General features: G+C 41.2%; 1 protein-coding gene across 1 annotated transcript in view; it reads right to left on the bottom strand.

Moving 5' to 3' along the window:
* The window catches only part of BRSK2 (BR serine/threonine kinase 2), a gene marked incomplete at both ends in the record, with an annotated part of 313595 nt that overhangs the window by 29646 nt on the left and 265994 nt on the right, over positions 1-17955 (bottom strand). The window contains 2 exons of the mRNA XM_082058533.1: positions 4101-4161; positions 17653-17803. Coding sequence (XP_081914659.1) covers positions 4101-4161; positions 17653-17803 — 212 coding nt within the window. The remainder of the gene's footprint in view (positions 1-4100; positions 4162-17652; positions 17804-17955) is intronic.

Raw genomic sequence — 17955 nt, 5'->3', positions numbered from 1 at the left:
AGTTAGCTGGGAACACAGCATAATCAACAACAGCAGCAGCGGCAGCAGCAAGAACAACAGTGTCATAACAGGCTTCATCATATTAACCAACCACGTGTCAGCAAAGGAAAACAACAGAAAGAAAAGTAAAACAAAGGAAAAGTAAAAAAAAAAAAAAGAAAAAAGAAAAACAACAAAAATCAAAAACCAAAATGAATAAAATGAAAGAAAATAACCAAGAAAATAGAAGAGAGAAATGCATCTCTCTGGGATTGTTCTGATTGCCCTGCAGTGAGAGAAGCACGATGCTGTAGGGAGGTGAGGAACGGGAAGAAGAACCACTCAAGCCACAGACAAATTGAAATGTGCCAAGAATGGGACCACCTCTTTCAGCTCCAAGTGCCCATGTGTGAACCCAGCAGAGAGATGAAACTCAAAACAGGTGTGTGATACATACGGCGTGGTAGGCAATACACACAGGTTACTGCACACACCAGTCAGAACCTCTTTCCTTCCTCTTGACCCCTGACTCTGGCCAATGCACACCCCAGCTGCTGCCTCCCATTGCAGAAAGAGGGGAAAAGGGAGAGCGTGGCCACCTGGGCATCCACTCTCCTCCTCCGGCCTGGAAGGTTAAGCTGTTCAGCACTCACTTGGAGGCTTCAGAGCACACACCGCCATGAGAAAAATATGAACTCAGGTTGGTGTTTGACTTGTAAACAGCTACAGCTAAAACTTCAGAGAGGCCTGGCAAATTTATCTGGGAAGAGATGACACTTCCCATCAGACTTTATGCTTCTCCTGCAACATCCCTCATTGCATTGAAGGACAGCTTGATAATCGGAATTTCTGTCATAAAGTCACAGCAATATTTGCCATTAAGTCCCAATTCTATGGAGGGGATGGGGTGGGCCATTGTTTCATAAGACAGTTTAAAAAGAAAAAGACAACCAAAGTTCATAATCCATCACTGCATTATCAAAAATGGGATTATGATTTTTTTTTTCCCCAAACAAGAACATTTACACTTTAGAGGTATTTTGGGAAAGCCTTCATATGTAGACAGCAAACAGCAACACATCAACTTGGGAGGATAGAAGCCTTTTAAAGGGTAATTAGCAAGCTAAAAATCACATTTAAAACAAAATGAGCGTCCTTACAAACATTGCTGTTAAGATCTTAGATTACAAATACTGGCAGAATTGTAAAAATAGAAAGTACTACTCAAGACCTTTAGATTTGGTCTGCACTCAAGATTCCAATTTCTAGAAATTATTATAAATTATTTGTTACCATTATTATTATTATTATCATTATCCATTCTGAATACCTTAAAGCTGTAATCAAGCACTGTCCAGACATACTATATACATGTAACCATGCCTCAAATTTCAGTCCCAGGTTAGCACACTCACTAGTGAATTTCCTTCCTGGGTTTCATGGCTTAGCACAATGCTGCCATATTTTAAAAATGCAGAAATGTATTTAAGACTTCACTAATAAACTTGTTTGCATCAAAGTTTTGTAATTGCTTGGAAGAACTTAGGGTTAGGCCACCAAAATTAAAAGAAAATCACTACATCAAAACATTTGTATTATTATTAGGATTGTAAAGTTAAACAAAAGTCTGTTATGTTGATAAGTTCTGATCACCAATGAGAAAGGAAAGGGAAAAGATGAGGAAAGGCATTAATTTGTGGAAGTTACTATCAGACGATTAACCAAAGACTGTTGATTGCAAGTATTTTCTTGCAACTTTTCTGTCTTATGTGTATGATGGTTTGAGAATCAAATCTGAAAGAAATAAAGTCAAATACAACTCCCACTTAAGCCATTAAGAATCTGAAGGGGCACCCTTAATTACCGCATTTTAAATAATATAATAAAGAACAAGATAGGTCTGTATTTCAGCTGGGGCAATGGGGAATGCCATTAGCGTTCGGTGGATGAGGAACTTGCTGGATGGTCACATTGAGGGGGTAGAGGTCATTGGTTCAACGTCTGGATGGACACTGGTGACAAGTGGTGTCCTTCAGCGTTCTGTATTGGGACCAGTACTGTTTAGTATCTTCATCAATTATATATATAGTGGGATGGAGTTTACACTCAGCCAGTTTGCAGATGACACCAAATTGAATGGTGCAGCTGACAGACCTGAGGGACAGGATGCCATCCAGAGGGACCTGGACAAGCTCAAGAAGTATATCCATACGAACCTCATGAGGTTCAACAAGGCCACGTGCAAGGTCGTGCACCTAGGTTGGGGCAACCCCCAGTATCAATACAGGCTGGGGGATAAAGGGACTGAGAGCAGCCCTGTGGAGAAGGATGTGGGGGTCCAGGAGTCCCAGTGCAGAAACAAGGAAATGGATATTCACTGGCTCCTGGCTCGTTAAAGACACAGAGGAGACCACAAACATATTTATGCCAGTTGCAAAAAAGGTAAGAACTGGTAGGAACCAGAATATGTTTCAGAAAATGGTTCAGTCAAGTAAGCAGTTGGAGCTTTACTAGCCTAGAAACTGGTGGATGACACTGGACATGACCTGGCAATGTGCACTTGCAGCCCAGAAGGCAAATTGTGTCTTGGGCTGCATCAAAAGAAGTGTGGCAAGCAGGTTGAGGGAGGTGATTCTGCCCCTCTACTCCACTTTGGTAAGATCCCACCTAGTGTACAGCATCCAGCTCTGGAGCCCTCAGGACAGGAAAGACATAGACCTGTTGGAGAGGGTCCAGAGGAGGGACATGAAAATGATCAGAGTGCTGGAACAGCTCTGCTGTGAAGACAGGCTGAGAGAGTTGGGGTTGTTCAGCATAGAGAAGGATCTGGGGAGACCTTATTGCAGCTATTCAGTACTTAAAAGGGGCTTATAGGAAAGATGGGGACAGACTTTTTAGCAGGGCCTATAGCGATAGCACAAGGGGCAATGGTTTTAAACTAAAGGATTCAGGCTGGACATGAGGAAGAAATTTTTTACAATGAGGGTAGTAAAATACTGCAACAGGTTGGCCAGAGAGGTTTCCATCCCTGAAGACATTCCAAGCCAGGCTGGATGGGGCTCAGAACAACGTGATCTATTTGAAGATGTCCCTGCTCCTTGCAGGCGGGTTGGACTAGGTGAACCTTTGAAGGTCGCTTCCAACAAACACTGTTCTACGACTCTATATAGTGAAATGTGTATTTACTTTTTCAAGTATCTTCTCTTCCAATTATCTAAGGTGCTCTTAGAAACATAGGTAAGGATGTTAAAAAATATATTATTTTTATTCCAAGATTTCTTTTTAAGCCTTAGACTTGACCTGCCTTAATATCGTTATGATCTACTGAAAATGCCATCTGGTTGCTAAATCTCTTTGAAGACTATTTAATCAACTGCCTATTAAGTAATAATGGTGGGATACAGCAACTATGGAACAGATCTTGTCATCCTTATTCTTTGATGTAGTCCTACTGAGATGTCAGAAGTTGATCCCAAGAGATCAATTAATGAGATCAAGACTCAGGTTTGCTGCACTGGAACCTTATTTTGTGCACAAAACTGTTTTCATGCTCTTTTTCAGTACATTTTGCAGTGGCATAAGAGTTCTCAGAACTCTGCTTCATTCCACGGTCATCCAGAAGTCCCAGTACAGAATCAAGGAAATGGATATTCACTGGCTCCTGGCACATTAAAGACACAGAAGAGATCACAAACGTATTTATGCCAGTTGCAAAAAAGGTAACAACTGGTAGGAACCCAGAATATGTTTCAGAAAATGGTTCAGTCAAGTAAGGAGTTGGAGTTTTACTAGCCTAGAAACTTACACCTGACACTTTTATGCATAAGAATTACAATGTTACTGGGGAATTATAATTTTAAATACTTGGAATACTGATGTTATCTTCATACACCTAAGAGCAGACCCATAGGTGTATCTATATGGTAACACATAGACTATATCCCATTCTCTGCTTGCATTTGTAAATAACATTTCCCTCAGCACCCATGAAAATTTACAAGCTGCCAAGGAAAAAGCAAGCATCCTAACTAAGAGCCACAGCTCTGCAGCAACAGATGTCAAAAAGCATCAAGCATGTGTGAGTGAATTGGACCAACAGATCTTGAAGCAGCACCACTTACCCTTGGACTGCTGAGAGGACTGGTGGAGAGCCCAGACGATGCTCCGCTGATCGACCGAGACCTGAATGGACACAATAAGGAAAACAGCTCTCAGAAAACTTGGACAAGTAATAACCCTGAACACCAGCCACTGCAGGCACAGGCATGATGTGAGGAGGAGGAGGGAGGCTGTCACTGGAAAAGCATATGACTCTTTCCTTTCACTGTCACATTTTTCAGTTGTCCCACCCTCAAAACAAATAAATGCTGTTGCTCAGGAGGGATACTATAGTCCCTTTTCATTAAGGGAGTTGCTGCCCTTTTTTTGGTCATCAAGCAGATGGAAGCTACTACATCTGCCCTCTGCAAGCTGAACTGCAGAATTCAAAGAGGACTGTCAAGACATTCCTGGTGGTGCTAAGAATTCTCTTCTGTGCAGAGCTGGGGGACACAGAATGAGATGTTCTCTGTCATGAGCAACATGGAAAAGCACCATGTGTACAAAGCACAAAGGTAGGGGATTCTTCCAGGTATTAAGAAAAAACCCAAGTCTTTGTGACCCAGGCACACAATAGTTTCCTATGTGATGACTTCCCACTGAAATCAAAGTTCACATTGGCTCAACCCTTTCCAGCTTCTCACTGATAGAATGCACATCTCTGCTGTTACATTAAACAAGCCAGGTCTTCTCTATGGATAACAAGTTCTGCTGTAGTTGATGACTTTACTAATAACAAGATAACAGCTCAGGTGTCCTCAAAAAGAGGCCAGTCAAGGGAGAATAAACTGTCCTATTTGCTGACAAGGTCACCTACACTGTAATGCTCTTATGCTCTCCAGCAAAACCCACCTATGAAAAATGTCAGCTGTAGACAATAAAATGTACAAACGTGACATGCTAAATGTGCTGAAATGGCAGACAGGCCAAACATACAAACATTTCAGCAGCAGAAGTTTCCAGGAGGAGGGTTGCCCAACTGCAAAAAAAAACCCTTCATGTGACTGTAAATGAGTAAGCCTCAGAGACAGCTGCTTTCTCTCCATTTTAAATAAAGTTGCCTTGAAGACTGAAAAATTTTACAGGAGAGGACTTGGCTAAGAACCTAGTTGTTCAAGAACCACCATGCAACATGTCAATATAGAAAATCTACCAATGTTTCACCTATAGTAAGATCAGTGAAAGCAGTTGCTTGCCTTCAGGTAACAAACATGAAAAGGTGAAATACTGTAGATGCTTCAAAAACACAGTGCATGTGTGTATGTGTATACATATGTGTCTATGTGTGTGTGTACGCGTCTATATATTTAAAATCGATACAGGTCAGATATTTAATGTCAGCATATACACAAGAGAATATAAAACAAATTTAGACCATAAACTGTCTCAAGTTTACTCTCTTCTATTCCTAAAGGAGAATAAAACAAAAAAAACACAGTTTCTGAAATGGTGTCTCAGACATATACTACTAAATAAATCTGAGTAGCAGAATTATTAAAAATAATATGTGCGCTGCAAAAGAGGAAATATTTCCAAGGTAAGAGTAAGTTACAGCTGAACACAATGGCAGGTCCTGCCTCTATTTGTATCCTCTGCAGAAACTACTCACTGATGGTTTTCTTTGTATCTCATTGCAGTTTGTCCATCACAGTAAGTAGGCGAAATCCAGAAGTCCCGTCTCAGTACACTTTTTTTCCAGATTAAATCTAAATTTGCACCATGAAAATCTGGGGCACTCATTCTATGTAGAAACTCCCCACTTACGTTTTTCCTTGTACCCTGCTGCGGCCTGCCCATCACAGTACAGCAGTCAAAAACTAGAAGATCAATCTTGGCATTCTTTTGCATTTGATTAAACCTAAATTTGTACCATCAAGATCTGAGGCACTCATAAAGGTTTATCCAGAGTAATTTTAAGGGGAGAACCGTCTGCTCCACTATTTCATATGCCTCTCCTACAGCTGAAGTAGCTGAGTGCAACATAGATGTGTTGTGCATATGGGAAGACCATTTAGTTAAAGTCTTCCTTGTATGAGTCACCAAGTAAAAGCTTCTTCCAAACTAAAAATTACAAGAGGAGCCTGTAGATTATCTCGGGCAAATGTGGAAGGCATTTAAGTGCCCAGAGATGCAGTTAAACACCTACTTAGGAGTTAAAACTCCCACTAGGATCTGTTCCCACCAACTTTTAATTGTGGTGGGAAAATCTTCCCTGATACTCACCTGAATTCCAGGACACTTGATTAAAAGTTCCAATTTGGTATTTCCTCTTTGCAATCAGGTGTTTTCAATAGCCCTGAATTCTCCCCTCCCAGGCCCACTGCCTCCTATCTTTTTACAGAAACAATCCCATGCACAGAGGGCAAAACATGGCAGGCCCCACCTCCCAGCTCCCAGTTCCTTATTGGAAGCAATATTTGAAAAAGAGTTGTTGTGTACTGTGTTTTCATCCAGCCTAGGAGCCTGAGGTAGGGGACAGAAGAGAGAGTTAGTGTGAAATCCTCCTGGAAATGCATTCAGTATCCACATGATTGCTATCAACGAGCTTTGTTTCTGCTGCTGATATACATGCAGAATATGTAAGAAGTAAAGGAGGCCCTATGGCAAGTTTTAGTTTGTCCACACTAGAAATTGTATATAGGAGCAGTGGAAAGAATTTAAAGAATTCTGAGTTAATTTTCAGTGTTGGAGTGAAAAGAGAGCTGTACATTTTCAGAATTTTTCCCCTTTACAAGAGAGTGCTGGTATGGGATATGAAACCCCGACTGAAGAGCTCTTCCTTGCATCTTCTTCAATTTAATAAAACTCCTGTAATTCACCTTTACAAATGGGACATAGTTCCCAACCTAGCTATAAAAACTGAGTACAATGGTAGTTTCTATACTCCAGTACAGAAATGCTAACAAGCAAAAATGACAGATTTGTCCCTCCCATCAAGATCATCTTAGCTGGGAAATGCTAGAATTCAGTTTTAGAAAAAAAACAACACAGGCACTGCCCCTGTATCTCAGAGTTAGGTGGATGAAACTGGGACAGGGCCAAAAGAAGGTAATGAAAATGCTGCATTATGCTGAAATGCTGTAATGAAAGAACAGAGAGAATTTAAATTTTTATCCCTCTCTCCAGAAAATGAAACTATGAGGCCCTACAGGCAGCACATTGGTACGGCATAACCTGGATGATCTTATGTGTGGAAAGAGGAGAAAAATATGACATCATCTTATTTCTATAGCTATGAACTGAATTTATTTAATGAGAAATATCTATTAGTGAGTAACCTCCTAAGAGTCTCTACAGGCATTAAATGCCATTGGAAGTATTAAATCTATAATTATTCCAATAATTTAATATGAAATGCAACAATCTAGGAAACTACAAACATTGTGTGTGACTCATTTTGCTCTGTGTTTTGCATTGATGTATGTTTGGGCACTACCTCAATGGAAGACGTAAAAAAGTTGAAAATAGAAGCAGAAAAGTTAATGCAGTTGCTCAGATAAAGAGCATTCCCTCAAATACAATTGCCAGATTTAGAGACCCAAGAAGAGACTCTTCAGTCCCTTCCAAAGTGACAGAGTCATTCTGCCAAGCCTGAAGGGAGAAATTAAAAAATATCTAACGAGAAAAAAAAAAACAAAAAAAAACCAAAAACAAAACACCAGACAAAACACCATAAGGGAGGTAGACCCAAGGGTTAGGAGAGGGAAGATATAGAGGGCATTCTAAACATAAGGTGGGCACTGAAACCATTGTAAGCTATTCCTCCCATTTCATAGATGGGCAATAATCTAGAAGCATTTGAGCTATGAAAGAGCCAAGGACTGAAACAAAATGTGCATGTGTGGGCTGCAGTTTATAGATGTGGTGATTTTATACCTTATTCAATCTATTTGATACTTCAAAGTTAAAAGGTCCTTTGTTTTAACGTAGTTTTCTATTCATTTTAGCCAGCTGCTGTCAAATGGGAAGTCATGTGAGGCCCAACTCATGTTAGATCAGTGGTCTCTTTCTGGTGAAACTGAGGAGCTGGAATCCAGTTTCCAGCTGGTACCAAAGAACTGCAGAATTTCTTGAGAGCTGTGAAGGGCTGAAGCCTCACACTGCTGAGGCACAGGCAGAGAAAAATACAAGAAGGAAAAGCACAGCTGACCTGGTAACCATACTACACGTACAGCACATGTATAGAGCACCTCTATATAGCCCTTCACTCAGGTTAATTTTCAAATGCTTTAAACAGCACATCTGCTAGTACACACCGGTAGCGTAACAAAGGCTTCACAGCCAGCAAACACCTGGGTCAGATTTAGCATTTGTTTCTTCTTTGAATAATCATCTCACAGAAACTTTTGTTACAGTCAAAGGGGAGTTTGGTACACCGTTGCAGTCCCAGCAGAACTTGCTTTCATAGCACAGTTTTACTAGGATGCAGAATAAAGCCTCTTTGCTGGGCAAGCTGGAGCCATGCGTCCAAGAGGGGAGCTTGCAGCATGCATGCAGCGTGCAGTGATGCATCAGACTTGTGTCCCTGGGTGAAATGCCTTAGAAATTTTGAATTGGTTTGATTCCATGTGTAGTTTTGAAAGTCATTCCCAAAATATCCAGCCAACTTGTTATTTGCTTCAAGCATAAACTGGGTGGAATTTGATACTCCTCTTTGCTTGCTCACTCAAATAAAATAGAAAAATTCTAACTGCATTTCAGGGTATGAAACCTCTGAAAATGACCTGAATTACTATGCAATAGGTGAGCAGTCAGGCATTGTGTGTTACAACATTTCATCACTATTACCCTTAGGTGTCCAAAAGATACAAACTGTGCTTCTTTGCTCTCTAATCTTGCAAATATGAATAGAATACCTTTGATGGTCTGCCATGCAAATAATACTAACTATAACACCTCTTACTAGAAATACTTATGCTCAAGTCAGAAGGTCTGCTTATGGTAATAGCTGCTTGTAAGATGAACCCTTACAAAGAGGACAGAGAAAGGACTGCAGGTGTTGGTAACACACCACCTCTTCCTTTCAGTGCAGGCAGAGGGTGATGGTAAAACAGCACCACCTTCCTTAATTGGCCAATTACACTAAAGTTCCATTTATAAATGGTTTAGAAAGAATTAATAAATAGTAAAGCATGCTACAAACATAAAAAGTAAATGTTACTGGTGCTAATTAGCTTTCTCTGTACGTACCCTCTCAATAACCTTTTGCTGTACTCTGTAGTGATCTATTACAATGTTTTCATTAAATCATTTATTAATAAAATATTCTCCTTCTGTTAAGTATTTACAAATGGAACTTTAATTTGGGGTGTAACTGCATTCCTAGTTGTACCTATATCCTCTTTATTGAAAATAAAGAGTTTCGAAAATGTCTCTAAGGCCATCTGTTCACCTTTTACGAAAACATATCCTGAAAAGAGAGGGAATACCCAGCATTTTTTAATGAGGCTCAGCTTCCTCTTAAAAAAGAAAAAAAAAAAAAAAAAGAGAAGAAAAGAAAAAAGGATAAATTAGGGTCAAAATTAACTGGAGGGTACCAAACAGATACAAAATGTGCTAAGCGGAGAAGGGGGTTTCATTCTCAGAAGGTGTCCTGGTACCACAGTGTCTGAGGATAGTTCTCTGTGCCCACAGACATTGGAACAGAGAGACAAACAAGAGAACAAAAAAGAACTAAAAAGTAAATTATATGGAGTGTGACTCCAAAATAAAAGCACACAAACACACATAAAAGCACCAAAAATGCTTCTTCCCACAGCTCTTTCTCTCCCTCTCTCCTCTAAAGCCTCATTCACTGAAGTGTATCAGCCTGTATTGTCTTTGTAAAGTGCAAATGAAAAGTTTCTCTTCAAGATACAACACGTCCCGCAAGAGGTGTAATCCAAAACTAGAGCTTACCCCAATGGATCAGCACTCGCCATCCTCGGAAAGGGAAAATGAAGAGAGAGGGAGAGAGAGAAAGAAAGAGAGAGGGATGTGGAGGCAGGTGGAGAGAAGAGTAGGGAAAGCAGAGTGAAATACTGTTTGGAGAACTGAACGGTCATAATTATTGCCACTGGTGCCTATGTCTTCAGAGACCAGGAACAGTAGGGGGACAGTTTCATTTACCAGAAAATACTTTTGTCCTACTCACAATATTGCAAACACATCCAACTTTGGCACTGGGGAATAAGGAGAGGGACATACTAAGGCTGTAAAAAAAATTTCTCAGCCAAATCTCAATGAAAGCAGTCAGCAGAGCAAAGGGGTTCATACTTCATGCTGCATTTTTTCTCTGCCTCTTACATAAGACACAGTTATATCACACTGTTATCAAGGAAATTGTTCTTTTTGTCCCCATTTTGCTCAGTGCAGTGTCCCTCTGTCCCCCAAGCTGGCCTGGTAAGAAGTACTTTTTTTTTGGCACAAATGAACTGTGAAACGTATTGGTTATTAAAGCATGCATTTCTGAGCCAGCCTGGGAGCCCAGGGTACAAGATTGTAGCTCAAGCTGTGAATCTGCTTTGATACTGGCTTATTAGTCATGATGGTCTTACAGTCAGGAATTCAGATCAGCTAGAACATACCAGCTCAGCAACCTGGCACTTATCTCTGTGGATGCCATCTTGTGCTCCAGGATCTCATTTTTCATTTAAAATAAATTCAGTCTCTGGGTCTTAAAGGTTGCAAAGAAAATCTTTCAAATGTGAATGGAGAATAAATCAATGCTGTGCTGGAAAGAGTCTGAAATAGCAGCTCTAAAAGCAGAATGAATCTCTAGCATATAGACTTTACATCCTAGCAACAATCAAAAACTTCAGTATTCTTAATTTTTCACTACTAACCAAAGCATTCAAAATTGGAAAGAAGACAGGTTATTTAGTTTTGGGGGTGAAGGTAAGCAAACTCAGGAAAGTATCATCACCTTTTCACATTAACAAAAATTAGATTAGAAATTAAAAAAATCTGGTGCGTTATTAAGCCAAATGATTTTCAAGTTGGATGCAGCACTTATTTTCCTCTCTGTCTCTTTCTCTCTCTCATTCCCTCCATTTTCAATAACAGGCTCCCAAGCTGCCAGAGCTAACTCTGGCTGGGTGAGGAAAATCCATTCTCCACAAGACAGTCACCAACAGAAATGCCAAATTTAATATATGCCCAGTAGATTTCACAGTTTACTGCTCAGTGCAACTAGCCATGCTTCCGGTTACATCAACATTGCAAATGCTGGGCTGGGTAATGCAAGGCAGTTTTGAAAAAACTTAAAATTAAAACATAGTTAAAATAGAAAGAAAAACCTGTTGTGCTATGCATTGATAGAGAAGTGGAAAGAAGCATTACAGTAAGTTCTTTTTCATGTGTTTGAGTGACACTCCATTTGTATTTCTGTCTGGAGTGCAAATTTGGGTAAGATCTAATTCATATATATATAAATACATATATATGCATATATTCCAGGACAAACGCTGTCCTCAACTGTACCCATACAAATCTATCTATAGTGATGTAACTGAGAAGAGCAAATTGACACCCATTGTATATTGGAACGTGTGTGTATATTTATACAGAAAACACACCCATATTCATACATGCAGAATATTAAAATATAAATAGAATGGGTGCAAGAAGGTAGATTAATTTTTCTTTCAAGTCATTTTCCCAACAGGGAAGGCACTGAAGAGGTTAACAAAGAGAATGGAAAGCAAATTGACAATAGGGAAAAGGAAAAGGGAAATGAGGTTTAAAAAAAATGAACAATCCCAGGACACAATAGACCCAAAAGCGCAGACATGTGCATTCCCTACAATACTGAAGCAAGTGAACTACGGAGCTGCAGCAACCCAGATACAGAAGAAGAGAAGCACTGAAAGAGGGGGTGAAAGTCAGAAAGAAAGAAAAAGAAAGGGACAGTGGCCTCAGCTACTAAGACAACCATGTGCATCTAGAGGGAAGGGACCCTTAAAGATGCAGTATTCCTTTAAAAAAAGACATCATAAAGTTGGATAATTAAACACCGGCCAAAAATTTAATTGTTCCTATCTTGGCATCTCAAAGAGGGTGCTTTACACACCACATGAGGCACAATCTCTCCTGCAGATGCGCGATGTTCTTCATTGTGTCAGGCTCAAGACCTGAAACGCTGCCCACAAAGGACTGCCTCAGTCTGCAAAAGGCCAAAACGGGCTGTCCCTCACACATCCTGCAAGTCTCCTGAGGCTTACAGTCACATTTATGTTTAAATAGAAAGGTTTCTATTAAAAAGGGAAATGAAAAGAATGGTTTGCCAAGTCCATAGGTTCCTTTAAGGAATCCACTGCTTCCCCCTTTTTGAATCATATGGAACACTCCTAACGTTTGGGTAAGTGAAGTGTTTGTCGAACACATATAAGGATTACCTTTTGATGAAGAATTATCAATTAGGATGCCAGCTTTTAAAATTAGAGAAAATTTTTCTTCCTTGAAGACCAAAAGTTTGTAACAACATGTTCACTAAAAACCTTCCCAAAAGTCTAAACTTTTTCTTTGTTCATGGACCCACTTAAACTCCCTAAAGCTGGTGGTCCTGCATGTCTTTCATTGTGCCTCTATCCACAGTTGGGAGTTACTTTTTTGTTATTCTACACCATTCATCATTTGAAGTGCTAGGTTGGAATCGTCCTCCAAAAACTCTGTCTTGGGTCATCTTTTTCTCTTGTGTTCTCTGGTGCAGTCACGATTGTCTTAAGGCACTGGTCTCTTACCTATAGGCATTTCATATTTTGCTCCATCAGACAGGATTTCCAAAGTTTCCTATCAGTGGTGCCACTGACTCAGTTGTGCAGCTGTTTCTAGTGCTGGGAGTGGAGGACTCTGGGCTTTCCTAGTGTTTTATATTCCAGTCCTTCCTAAAGCACTCTTGGCAAATACATCCACCTTGGGCATCCTCACTCATGGCAGAACTGAACCCAAAGCAGCAGTAGGATGCGATTTTAGTGGGGAAAACGTTGGTACAGTCACAGGCTGCATTGGGGATAGCCTCAAATTAATGGTACTGTACAAAAAGATATGTGGTGTGGGCCTGTAAATATCCCACCCTCTTTGTTTCTCTCTTAAGAGAGAACAGCTATGTCCCCACATGGAGAAGGTAAGTACTGCATCTTTAAGGTCTCAGCAGTGAGGTAGAGGAGAGGAACATATTGTCAGTGTTTATACCTTTCTTCTTTGTTGAATTTGGGATTGGCTTCAGAGATATCCAGGCTTTTACTGAACATTGTTTTACTATGGCAGGAACAAAGCGAGAAAACAGAGTTACTAGTGTGGACATTTATAAAAGAGAGTTACCTGAAGCAATGCTGGACACCCAGCCCCCCAACCCATCCTCCCCTTTTTAAGCAATGCTCTGAAAAAACTTTTTTTACTTTCCATCTATGGCTCACACCTACACAGCGCTGAAGTTCAGTCTTTCTGACTTGTGAGGTCAAAGATGACTTCCCCCATACATACGTGCAAACCCTACTCTCCTTTATCCAATTGAAAACCCAGTTACCATCTACTTTGTCACATTGTCCAGGGAAAATAGAACATGCCTGAAGGCACAAATTGCAAAGTGCTCATTACTCAGACTTTTCCAGAAGACCTCAACACCAAGCACGATTTGGGAAAAGGTTAAAATGAGACCACAGAGCCTCTTAGAGGAACAGTAATCCATTTTGTATTCTAATTTGTAGGGACCATTACCACTTCCAACTCTCTCTCCTATACTCAGTGTAGAGAGAAATGCCCTCCTTTATCATCTTGGGTCTGAATCCCCGAAGCTTAGAAGTAAAATTCCCTATGCTTTGCTAAAAAGGGGCAGCTCTCTGTAATATATTTCACTGATAATATGCTCCACTGTTTCACAGTACACTGCTTCCTAATGTTAGCTGATCTTTCATGCAAGCTATCCACTTCAATAACCAGAAGAAAATGAATAGTTAATGAAGCCCATTTTAGAACATTCTTGGACTCTCACAGGAGAGCTGCTGAAAATTTCTGGCATATCCCCGAGGGATTCTAGCTCCCATGGAATTCTTCCTAGTCTCTGTGGTTTTGGCACAAGGGACAAATTAGCTAGCATTAAACTAAGTTCAGAACCTACCTCTTTTCTTTTGACATTTCAATGAAATGCCAGATAGTCTGAGAGGTGCGGATACCACAACAGCAAAAGCAATTAAGGTATAATTATAAACCAGCTGAGTTGACAACTAGCAAGGATAACCAAAATTAACAAAACTTAGTCACCAGTTTTAAGGTGGCTGGTGTTCATGCATACTAACTTTGCCATAAACAAAGACCCAACAGAGAATGCTTGGAGAGGTCAGCACAAGCATTTCGAGAAGTCTGTAAGCTCAACAAGCAGCCTTTGTGTTGAGCTCCCTTCCACCATTCAAGGACCACTGAAGGGCTATGTTTTTCACTTAGTAATTTCTCAGCCTGTAGTGTTGAAGGCTGCCAAGTTTAAAATCTCAATGGAAAGATATGCCCTTAAGTAAGCCAAGACCAAATACTTGTAGGGTCCTCACATGGTTACCAAAAGCACAGTTCATCACACAGACGCATAAGACAGAGGCTATAACGTAAATCCCCTTTATGCAAACAAACACCTTTCTGCTACTGGGAAAGAGGACAATAGGACTAAATCACGAGACACATGGGTGTGTTCTGCCTGCTGGTTAGAAGAGTATCTCTGCCAGCGCAAGAAAGAAGCAATATCTCTGTGTCTCTGGATGTTTACACAAGTCATCTGTGTCTAAACAGGAGACCTGTTTCCATGATTCACCTCCCTGTCTTCCTAGTACTGCAGGACAAAAGCACTGAATAGTCACCTGTTGAGACCCAAAAATATTTTTAGAAAATTATCCACCTCTGGGATCTAAGCCATGCTGCTGTAAAATCCACTGTCAGTGGTCATTTCATGGAATATGCAACTAGCCATCAAAAATCCCCCACTCCTGGTGGAAGGCACTCGCCATTTTGTTATGACTGTTCTGACAGATGGTGCCCCATCAGCAATGCATCGTCCCCAGACAATCCCCATGCAGTGGCTTTCGTTAATGAAACCAGTTCATGTTATAAACGGCCATGCTGCCAGCAACAAAAAATGTGCCATTGTCATCTGTGAATGTGGATGGCATGAATTATGGAAGCTCACACATGGAGTAAAATAACATCTTCCCTTTAACCCCTTCCAAAACAAGCACTGCCAAGCCCATCATCATCAATCGTGGTGTTATTACATCTCCATCATTAGTCATACCTTTATGTCCAGCCCTCAGTTGTGGTTTGCATTGCCCTGTACCGTTTTTGTGCCTGGCAGGTTTCACTTCCTCCTTAAGCCAAAGCCTGGTGAGGCCGTATCTGGAGTACTGTGTCCAGTTCTGGGCTCCCCAGTTTAAGAAGGACAAGGAATTACTGGAAGGAGCCCAGTAGAGGGCTACAAAGATGATGAGGACGCTGGAGAATCTTTTTTATGAGGAAAGACTGAAAGAGTCGGGTCTGTTCAGCCTGGAGAAGAGAAGGCTGAGAGGGGATCTCATCACTGTTTATAAATATCTCAAGGTGGGTGTCAAGAGGATGGGACCAGACTCTTTTAAGTGGTGCCCATCAACAGGATGAGGGGCAACAGGCACAGACTGAAACATATGAGGTTCCATTCGAAAATGAGGAGAAACTTCTTTACTTTGAGGGTGATGGAACACTGGAACAGGGTGCCCAGAGAGGTTGTGGAGTCTCCTTCTCTTGAGACATTCAAAACCCACCTGGACACATTCCTGTGTGACCTGCTCTGGTGAACCAGTTTTGGCAGGTGGGTTGGACTAGATGATCTCCAGAGGCCCCTTCTAACCCCAACCATTCTGTGAAAGACCTTCTTCACTGGTATGTAGCCTGCATTACTGATATGTTTCTGCTCTGAACTCAACTCAGACCTTTTGACTTCAATTGTTTTCTCATGTGCAGGATTGAGTGAGACATTTAAAAGCAAAAGAAATACTTTGGGTAGCAAGACACAGCTTTGCCTCTTCAGGTTTTTTACTCCAAAGTCAAAGCTGAGAGCTGGAAAATAATCTTTCAGCTCTCAGAAAACTTTGGAATCAACCTAACGCCTCCTGTTTGTTCCGCCCAGTTGGGACACTTACTGCAAACAGCTGCAGAGTACTGCGACTCACAGGCAGCCTTGGGGTGGAGGAAAGTGATTCACCTCTGTCTGGCTCTGGGAGCTTCATGGTCCACGCATCTACCAGGTACCAAATAAAGCACTGCAAGCTGAATAAGGAGTGAGCAACTGTTTGTCAGTGTTGTATTCATCTTTATCACTTTGAGGCCTCTGAGAAACACTAAGCGCACTCTGTCTTAAATACTTTCTTCATCCAGAACTCACATCAAAGCAAACCACGTATTCAAGACAGGTTTCCAACCTATGCTATAAGGAAAAAATCTTTATGGCAGTGTATCTCAAGGGCACATAACCAGTCTGAAACAAGTCCTAGCAGGTTCTGGAAATCACCACTTTTTCCTCACTGTAGACAGAACTATAACAGTTGCCAGCAAAACTTCCCAGCAATTCTAGAGGCCTTTGGACATGAAATAATTTCACAGTTTTCACCCATTTCTCAGTCAGCAAAGGGAGTTTCTGGGCACAGCAGACTCCTTTTGAACAGATCTTAACAGCTGAACAAAAAAAAATCTTGTCATAAAGCTGAAACAGAAGTTACAGCATCATCAGCATACATATATGGGAAGTGTTCTTTTATACTGATTGATCTATGCAAGTATGAATCCAAATGCACGTGCTTCCCATAGGCTAGTCATAGGGACTGAGGAAGCAACTGCCACGGTTCACATAAGTGAACTTCCACAATTTACTCTCCAAGAACCTGCCTTGAGGAGACATCATTTTCCTCTGCTGTTTCTCCACAAGACTGATGCTTTCTTTGATAGAAAAGAGCCAAAGTTATACATATTCCATCACTTTATAGGCATGTGGTAATTTTTGTGGGTCAGATGTATGCTGGATCTGACAGCACATTTTAGAGGCATCTTCAGATGCCTGGACAGGGCCTTCCAAATTTGAGCTGTTCTGATGGCATGGAGGGTGTGGTTCATCTCATTTAACTTCGGGTACCCAAAAGCTAGGCACCTAATCCAAGACAGTCACCTAGATTCCTGTGGTATGCTATGGAGACAGAGAGGAACAACCAGAGGGTACCCATCTACAACTGTTGGAACAGAAGACATATGCATCTGAGTCCTTCCAAAGCCCTCGTCTCTCCCCATTGCCTAGAGTGACTGGCTCTATCACAATCTTAGACTGAATGCCTGTGTTCTTGACAATTTAAAAGAGTTGAGATGAATTTTTCCCAGAGGATGTGGTGGTTTCTTGAGCTACAAGCAAACAGAAACCTTAAGCCCCTGGCAGGACTTCTGTGTGCATAAGCCCTGCTGGCTGCCAGATTATGTTGCAAATGTGCTTGGAAGTTGTAACAAGTACTGGTGTGAATAAAAAAGCTCTGTGTGTACAACACAAAAGGGGGTAGCAAACCCAGACAGGCAGGACTCCTGGGTAAAGGAGAGACCCACCTCTGTCCATGTTGTGCCATTTCAATAGCTCTGCGAGCAGGGACTGGGGAGCCGCCATCTGTCACACTGAGAACCTCCATCGACTTCCTTTCTGGCCGCCGCTTCCCATGCCTGTTCAGCATTGGGGAGTCCACACGCTTCCTGGGGGGATCTTTATGAAAAGAAAATGCTGTCAGCTGAATCCGGCTGTGACTTACCTCACACAGGTTGGTTAAATCCTTTCTCAACAACCTCAATCACACCTCCCCTACAGAGACAGGTATCTTTGTGATGGAGATGATCATTTGCAGTCTTTCCCTTCTT

This window comes from Streptopelia decaocto (assembly GCF_964273445.1).
Source record: "Streptopelia decaocto genome assembly, chromosome: 7".
Lineage (NCBI taxonomy): Eukaryota > Metazoa > Chordata > Aves > Columbiformes > Columbidae > Streptopelia > Streptopelia decaocto.
Note: the sequence above shows the minus strand (reverse complement) of the source record. Positions and strands in the feature narration are given on the sequence as shown.